Source organism: Charadrius vociferus, unplaced genomic scaffold (assembly GCF_000708025.1).
Source record: "Charadrius vociferus isolate BGI_N301 unplaced genomic scaffold, ASM70802v2 scaffold263, whole genome shotgun sequence".
In the NCBI taxonomy this organism is placed as follows: domain Eukaryota; kingdom Metazoa; phylum Chordata; class Aves; order Charadriiformes; family Charadriidae; genus Charadrius; species Charadrius vociferus.
In genome coordinates, this window is record NW_009647769.1 from 798,158 (window position 1) to 807,375 (window position 9,218).

Below are 9,218 nucleotides of genomic sequence, written 5' to 3' on the forward strand. Positions count from 1 at the left end.
CCCCGCCGCGACCTTGGGGAGCGGAGGGGCGGCCGGCCTTCGCGGGCTCTTGCCAGGAGCTGGGGCAGCCTTCTGGGTGTCGTTACTTACATCAGCAGAGAATTAAGGTCTGGGGAGGCGGGTGGAGGGCTCTGCGGGACCTGTGACGCTGATGAACGCTTCTGTGTTCCCAGGTTTGAAGTTTGGATTCAGAAGTTAGGAGAGTCATTGCTTGGCTTGTACCTACCAGCAGTTTTTAATCTGCCACTGTTATTACAAACAGGTAAAAGATAGGAGGGAGGTATGTACATATATAATACCAGTGTAGTTTTGGCTAAGTCCTAAGTCTTCTGAAAGCGGCAATGTGCCCTTACGGATCAGAAAACTACACTTCCTTGGCTCTTAAAATTTCCATATTTTTATAGGCATCTCTGTTTTTCCTTCTGCTGCCAAACTTTCAGTGGGTACCTGTGGGTGATTTGGCATGCGCTCCCTTTGGGGACTGGCACAAGCTGATAAGCACTCGGCGTGATGCAAGCGGTGTGCATTTTACTGAAGGCAGGCAATTGTTTCTCTCTGGTAATTCCCTTCATTTAGAGGCTGTCTCACCGATCTGTCATTCTGCCTCTAAATGAGAAGCAAAACTGCGGAGTGCTGTGTGAACGCTAATGAGGTGTATAGGATAATGAGGTGTAACTTGGTCTTGGAGCCTCTGTTTTGAAATAACACCTAGCAGACTATGCTGTCAGTAGTTAAACAGTTCAAATCTGTAACCACAATTCGGAAATAGAATATATTAGTCTCACTTATTATTAGAGTAGTGACTATTTTTTTTAAAAAACCCATTATGTTCAGATTCCTGCAACATATCTTAACCAAATTGGACATGTAAAGTTACTGAGTGACAGTATTTAGTCTACTGGCTTTTTTTTTAAGGTTTAGGAGTAATAAATCTGTTTAGAGACAGGCTTTCTTAAAGCCTTGCTTGTATACAAGTGCCTGTGCTTGTAATGTAAAAGTTGTAAAAAGGATGTGGTTCATATAGTGTGGGGTTTTTTTTAATTATTATTTCAACGTAGCTTACTGGAAATTACATTTCCTGTTCATATTACCCCAAAATGTATTTTGAGCTTCAAAAGAAGCATTACAGTAGGTAGCAGAGCGCAAAACAGTCTGTCTACTGATGTATTTTGCTTGAAGACAAGCTTAACAGTCAATGAAGAGCTGATTCATGTGCGTATTTGTGTGTTTTTTAAGACTCATGCAACTTTTGTGACAGCACCACCAGCCAAGTGTCTAGCTCAGCAACACGGTTCTGAAACAGTGGGAGCTCTTTGGCTCAGTGATTTTACTCCAGGTAAGCAAGCTTGTTTTAGCTGCTTGCCCAGTGAAGTTACCTTGCTGTCAACTTGAGAACTGAATTAATTTCAATGTTTTATTTGAAAGTGTTGGCTTTGTATTTTTGCTTTCCGGCTGCCTTCCTGAGAGATGAGGTGTAATTTTTATTTATAATATGCTGGTGTGGGGGGGGACTCGCACTGGGAACATGACAGCCAGCCACAATTCTAGATACTCATATTCATTCCTTCTCTACTCCTATCTTCTGAGAGCCATATAGAAATACCTGCTGTGGTGTGGCTGTGTCACCATAAATACGGTTTTCTTGGCTGCTGTTCACACGAGGAGAGCGATTTGCTGTTTTGCTTTATAGGTGGGGAGCTGAGACAGGGGGAAATATTCCTGCCAGCTAGCCGTAGACACCTGATGGGGACTACGCTTCTATAATCACTAGAAAGGTAATGGTCAATGCTGTTCCCTGGAGGTACTCTTCGCTTTCATTTGAGAGATCCAGGGAGACTAGAAGCTGGAGAGCCCAGGTAATCTGAAGCTAGGCAGTAATACTCCAGAGGACTTGCCTAATGTGGCAAAACTACTCAGTGAAAATACAAATATGCGACATCTCAGTTCTGGGGACAAGCATTTTCTGTCTCTGAATGGTTTAGAACAAGCTAAATGGAAGAGTGGAACTGAAAGCATTCATGTGGTGGTTTTGCCTGTCAGTTATTGTTGTAAATCATGAATGCTTCATCTTTCTGTTCTCTCAGGAGACAAATACCTCGACACCTGCCAGGAAACGGGAGACTTCACTCCGAAGTAACTGATAAACAAGCGTGAAGCATGAGGATCAACTCTGCTATTCAGGCTGCTATTGACCTCACAGCAGGAGCTGCAGGTAATGATGGAGAGAACTTAATTGCACAAAACTCCTGAGGGACAGCTTTAATACCTTTGAGTGTAAAAGCAATTTCCCATTTCTATAGAAAGCCTTGCCCTCTCTATCTTAAGGATATGCAGGTGAAGCAGCTGACCTCAGCCAGTGTTGTAGCTGCATGACTATTGCTTCTCCCTGGTGAAACCCCTGCCAAAAAGTGAAGGTGTAATCCTTATTTCACACTAAGAATTTTCCAGGAAGAGACTTAAGTTCCAGCGTTTGTTCTCATGTTTACATGAGTTTAAGAATCAGTCACAAATAGAGTTTTGCAGTTAATTAGGTGTGTGTGAGTGACTGAGGTGCTGCTTTTGTCACAAGAACCCTCTCTAAGTGAAATGGGCAAGAGGCTGTCTGAAGGGATATTGGCTCAGGCAACATCCCAGTGTAAATCTTTAAAAGCTGGGAAACTCAGTAGTAGAACTAACAATCATGAATTCACTTAACTAACTTTCACTTCAATCTAGTCTGTGCTATAAAGTTTTGCTGGACCAGTTGTGGTGATCACAGTCCTGGAAACAGTAATGTCACACTGACATTACCATGAATCAATTGTTAACTCTCTTAGAGAAAAGGGGTCTTTTTGACATTTCTAAGCTTCATCTGTGGTTAAAAATAGCTATTGTAGAAGTACTGGAAAAGCTTTTGTCATGAGGGCAGGCTTAGCCACAGAGGTACTAGTTTCCGATGGAAGCTTAGATGATATCCAGAGCAGATGAGGTTGGGGTAGGATAGTTAATTTGATAATGTTCATACAGAAAAGGTGTAAGGAAAGATTTATTTATTGTAGTGTTATAGTCAGCTTAAACAGTTTAATGTTTTGTTTTTTTTTTTCTTGTCCGTACAATAGCTATTACAATCAGTCCTTTTATGACTGTGTTAATGCTGTGGATATGACAGTATTAATGGTGTTAAGTGCATTCAGGGTAGTTATCTGAGGAGTTATTTGTCAGAGTGGAGTTAACCTTAGTGCAGAGAATGCAAGGGGCGACAGATAACATGAGTCCAATGTGGCACCTTTGTAAAGCATTTCATCTGCCACCCCGTTTTGCCTGGTGGATACCAGCTTTGTTGGCATTTGCAGAATGCGTTACTGACTCTTGCCCTGTAAGGGAAGAGAAGTATTTCTGCTCTTATTCCCTTGTTGCCTTAGAAAAAAAAAAAAAGTTTCTGTTACTCTGTTCATTCTCCTCGGTTTTTGGGTCCTCAGTAAAGAACAGCTATCATATCTGCTCTATTTCCCAAAGTAGTAATGTAATATTTGTGCAGTTCTTGGTTTTGCGAGTGGTTCCAGGTGCCTGAATGGATGGTGTGATTGCTTTCCTTCCCGGTACTTCAGCTCAGCAATGCTGCTGTTAACATCCAGGGCAGTGGAGCACTCTGGCTTAGGAAGTTATCTTTCTGTGTTGAAGCCTGGTGTGGCTCATCTTGGCTACCACAAGAGCTGGAAACTAGCATTAACTTAGAAATCTGTTGTTTGGTGATACTGTTCCATGCCTATATCCAGTCTAACAGGGTGTGCACTTGAGGTTTGCCTGGTCTTTGGCAGTAGAGCTTAGAGGATCTTAGAACTAATTATGCTGTTTTCTTCTCTGGACTAGTTCTTCCTTCCTTCTAATAAGATGAAGGAATTCAGACCTGTTTCAACATGACTTCAGTAATCCTAAGTCATTGTTCTTTTTCTTTGCTACTTCTGTTGTAATAGAATACTGTTCTTCTAGTATTTATTTTCCGTATTATTTCCACATACTTGCTTTGTGTTGCCTATGTTCATTGGTAGCGCTTGTTTCTGTGTTACATATGTCTGTACACCCTTTAGTATGTAACTAGGCAAACAGCTAGTTCCTCCAGCAAATGCGTAACCTGGTTTTACCTTCCTCTCCAGATAGTCTTGACTAGCTGATAAGTAATGACATATCGGAGCAAGTACATTCTGAACAAGAATAAATAAGTCATTTAGCTGCCTGCAGGTCATAGTCCTTTGCCTAGGATCTGAGCAACCTCTAATCACTTCTTTAAGTAAGACTTTTCCCCCACCATTCCCATGTTATTATTAGGATCACGTTTGCCTAAACTTAGAAGCAGTGTTGACTTTTTTGTTTTTCTTGTTTTGTTTTTGTTGGTGGTGGTTTTTTAGACTCTACTGCTGGCTGGAAGAATTATTGTTTTTCTTTAATATTTTAGATATTAACTGGGACTCTTGGTCTTCACCTTGAGGCTTACAAAGTTCATTGCTGTAGTTTACAGGGCTTCTTGTGCCACCTCCAATGACAGTGTAAGGAGATCCCTTTCTCTTTTTGGAACAGCTGTTCACAGTCAACTCTCAATTTTTCAGTTTTGCATTCCCAAGACCATTTGTGGTTTTCTTGGGCTTCTTCCAACAGCCGTTATTTTACTGCATGTGGTTGTTTTAGGTCTACCTTTACACAGGAACCTAGCACTTGTCCTGTAGATTAATACCTACCTGACTTGCCTGCAAGCAGCATTGGCTGAGCCTTTCCAGCTCTGCTTTTCATCTGAGGCTTGCATGGATGTTACTGTATGAGCCAGCTACTTCTCTCCTTTGTTATCCCTCCCAGAGCAAGAAGCTCTTTAGAGCCAGACATGCAAGAAAGCACGAAGCTTTTAGTGATCCATCTGGTTGAGGATGAGGTTTTATGGGAGTGAGGATCTCGAGTTCCTTTTAAAGACCTGAAGTACCTCTTTGCAGAGGAGCAACAATGATGTAACACAGATGTGTTTGCAAAGAGTAAAATCAATTGAAAATTACCCTGGTTAAACAAATGCTTACTTTTCTATTCCCCACTTAGAAGAAAAATGACTAATCTTAATTGGATTGTCGCATTTCTTTCTATTTCAGTTTCTTTACATTGCTTTCATTTACAGATAATCATTTCAGTTTCATAGCTGAAAAAACATCTTTTTAACTTGCCCTCTTTAAGGTATATGCATGTCAACTGTGCTTTGGTTGAAGATCAGCTTCTGTTTTACAATGGTTCTTCTCTCTTGCTGAAAAATGAAACCATAAAGTTTATATGAGGTACACCTATCACGTGCTTCCTGTAAGGTATTGGCTCCTAATAGATTGCTGTCAACGTATGCTGAAGCATACACACTTTTTCTTACTGAAAAAGTGTAACGTTAGCTCTTTCTGCAGACTACTGAATCGAGTTAGATCTTGTGAAAGAAAACTGCACCGTGGGTAAAGTGGTTATTGATGACATTGATGGAAATACCTCACAAGTTTTCAGGGTATTGACCTTGCAGTTCAGTTTGGAAAAGATAACGTGTTGAGAAACTTTGCCCTTTTGCCCTTTTTCAGCTTATCCTGGATGCTTTCTTCCAGTATGTGGGAATAAATGTAAATAAGAATCATCTGGAGTTTTGAAGTAAAGAGCTTGAGTCTTTGTTATCAATTTCTAATGCATCATCAGTTTTAGCAGTTTCTCAGCAGTGTTCCTCTTGTCCTGGGGGAATCTTTGTCTCAGTTGATTACTAATAGTTCAGGTTTTTTGTTATTGTTGGAATGTAAAATCAGATGGCTTCTGAACCACTGCATTAATGAGCAAGGGAAACTGTTGCTTAACTTGTTAACACAAGTGACTTGATTGCAGAACAATACCTCTAATTCAATGTCCATTTATGTAAGTGAACTGATTCATTTAGGTGCTTGCTTTTAGTAAGGTAAAGAAATGTTTAATGAGAATCAAGCTGTTACCGCTCTTATGTGTGACTTTTTTTTCTTCAGGTAACTAAATTCACCACTGGTAGTTGATGCCATTGTGCTAAAATCAGTGCAGTTGTCTTTTCCTGCGACACATTCTTTCATCTTTGCTTTCTGTGTGATTTTCCTAGTAGTGCTGTTTGTGCATAGGCATTTCAGTTGTGATAACTTTCAGCCATCCTCTTAAATTCCACTGCTTGCTTAGGTGGGACAGCATGCGTGGTGACTGGCCAGCCCTTCGACACTGCAAAAGTGAAGATGCAGACGTTCCCCGAAATGTACAAAGGAATTGTTGACTGTTTTGTGAAAACCTATAAGCAAGTGGGGTTTCGAGGCTTCTACAAGGGAACCACACCGGCACTTGTAGCCAACATCGCGGAGAACTCCGTTCTGTTCATGTGCTATGGATTTTGCCAACAAATTGTCAGAAGAATTGTTGGAGTAGACAGGAAAACAAAGCTCAGGTTAGTAATAGAAATCTGTTTCATATTTTTAAAATAAATAAATTTAAAAATCATGCAACTGCTACTTGCAAATACTGTATTGTCAGGGTGCAACTGATGTCCCAAGCCCCCCTCTGCCAGTATGCAGCATAGTAAGTTTTGGAACACAGACCTTTGTGCTAGGATATGGTGTCTAACTAGGACAGAGCCATCTACTTGTCACTGCAGCTGGCTGCTTTAGGTAATCATAACTTAATGGGAATATTCAAGGCCTGGAACATCTTGCCAAAGGGAATGAGCCACTTTAACACCTGACAGTTGATATTTCCTTGATCTCTAGGTAGTTCTGATTTTGTGGAGGAGGTAATAGTTCCTCTTGCTAGGAGCCACACTAAGAAGAAAGGATGCTTTTCTAATATTGCCTTGCTTTTTAAATTTACTTATTTGAGTTTCAAAAGCGTGATTGTAATGGTGGTTAGACCAAGGGTCTCATTTTGCACAGTGTGTTGTCTACAATATCAGCAATAAGTGGTTGCCTAAGGAATGACAAAGAAGAGAGAGAGTGTTTAATGTTTGCTCTGAGTCCTCTGCCAGGCTGTGCTCTTAGTTCAGAGGATTTCTTGAGCCTGGTGTGATCCAGTCTGTGACTTTGGATCTCTTTTGAAGCACTTGTCTGGTCTCCCCTCAAATTCTTCTAAGTTCCTTGTGTCTGTGGTACACTTTGGCAGGGAGTTCTGCAGGTGATAATTGTTAGTTCTGTAACTGGAAGAGGCAGTTGGTCCATAGCCACTGTATCTGTGCCACTTGGAATTTTGTAGACCTCTATCCATTGGACCATGCCCCTTTTCCCCACCTGAGTCTTGTCCTAGCTGGAAGGATCCCAGCCCTCCTAGTCAGTGAGCCCTTGGGAGCTGTTCCTTTAACTGTCCTTGTTGCCTTTCTCTGAAACTCTTGTAATTCTAATGCATCTGGGTTTGAGCTCATGAGACCAGAGTAGTGCAGAGTATTCAGGTTGTGAACAAGTTGTGGATTTATGCACTGGCATAACTATCACAATCTCTTTCTAGCTAGGATGGCTTTTCTCCAGGTGCATCACTTTAGAGCTGTCAGTGGTCCAGCAGTCTCAGTGTGCCTTACGTATTTCTCAAGGTATGTCCTTCTGAGCAGCACTGAAAGTAGCTGCGCCTTCTCCATCCTTGTGCTGCCCCACAGTGTGTAAAAGACTTCTCATACTGTCCTAACTCCATTCATTCAAAGAGTAACACGAGGTTAACCACATTCAGCTTTTTATTAATAGCTTTGTTCTGCCACTCTCGCATCTGTCTCCAAATGGAAGTAGCTGAGGAGGCCATGATTCTGCATTTGAGACCTCTGGTATGACGTAGGTAGCTACCTAAGTGCAGGACAAGTATCTAAAACTGGCATTATGTGAGGTGTTCTCCTGTGACATTAAAATGTGCCGTATCTTAAGACTGAGGCCTGCTATGAGGGACTATGAAGCAATGAAGATACTTATATTAATTGCTCTCTACTTGCATTCTCTCTCACTGTTTTCTGGCAGTTGAGACCTCTCAGCTGAGACAGAATTGTTTCCACCTTTTTATTGCTTGCTTAGATCAGGGATTTTCTGCTTGCTCAGCTTACAGACCCCTTATCTTTTTCTGCCCACCAAAATGTAGGAGCTGGGCCTACCAACAGCATGCTTCGCTGCTTAGTCATCTTTTGTGATCCTCCTGGCAGGTAGACCACAGACTTGCAGAGGTCCTAGGATCATCTCTTCAGGTGACTGAGACAGCATGTTTAGGCTGTATGTAAGGGATGTAGTGCAGGAAACTTTCAAACAACATACACAGGTGTACTAGGATAGATGTAGGATACAGAATGGGAATGTAATTTGAATATGCAGCAATAGCAAGTGCCTCTGACATCTCACCCTTCTTTTCTTGGTCAGGTACTGGTACTTTTCAGATCCAGGATGGCTGTTTAATTGATTGTTGATTGAAGAGCAAATAGTGTGACTGTATGGCTGTACTGGGACAAAATAATAAAGGATTTAGGTTTACTTGAAAAGTTTCTCCCTTATTGGTGCTCCCTTGGACTCTTCAACTGGATCATTGCGGGGGGCATCTCATGAGGTGCATGTATGAGAGAATTGTATTGACACAGTATGCAGTGGTCCCCTGAGTACATGTGGTCTGTCCAGGACTTCTCCACCTGTTCTCATTGTGGAAGAGTCAAGAAGTCTTTGTAGTGTGCTGTAGGAGAGTGAAGAAAGCCCAATCAGGTGGCCATCCTCAAGATGTGACAATAAAGAACTATAATCACCTTCATTGCCTCTGCTCTTTAAAAACTGTCATACTGTCTTAGCTTGAAGAAGAAAATGCGTCAGGTTGCAAACTGAGGTGAATCTGACCATTTTTCTTACCATATCTAAGCAATTGCTTCTCACTTTTTCATTATTTTATAAAGTTTGCTATTTCTCAAAACCAGCTATAATAGTTTGGTTTTGCTTTAAGTTACCTTTCCAGTCATACCTTTAAATGGCCTGGAAATAAGCTTGCGTAGCCCGCCTGTGTTTAGGGATATCCCGCTTAGTGTGTGAAGCCTTGCAAAACAGTTACAAGGACAGTTACAAAACACCGCTTTTTCCGGGTAAAGGAATGCATGCCACTGATGCGTAAGTCAAAAAGAAAACAAATGGAGAGATAAATGCTAAATTCCATTTATCTTTTAACATCCATTTAGTCCACCCAAACTGATTTCATTCTATGCTAAAGTCTAAACTGAAACAACCAAAGGGAAA

At 41.3% G+C, this 9,218-nt stretch overlaps 1 protein-coding gene across 1 annotated transcript in view; it reads left to right on the forward strand.

The window, feature by feature from the left end:
• Positions 1 to 2,084: 2,084 nt before the first annotated feature.
• SLC25A15 (solute carrier family 25 (mitochondrial carrier; ornithine transporter) member 15) overlaps positions 2,085 to 9,218 on the forward strand; it is an 11,799-nt gene continuing 4,665 nt past the window's right edge. The window contains exons 1-2 of the mRNA XM_009882358.1: positions 2,085 to 2,212; positions 6,178 to 6,436. Coding sequence (XP_009880660.1) covers positions 2,158 to 2,212; positions 6,178 to 6,436 — 314 coding nt within the window. The 5' untranslated portion in view covers positions 2,085 to 2,157. The remainder of the gene's footprint in view (positions 2,213 to 6,177; positions 6,437 to 9,218) is intronic.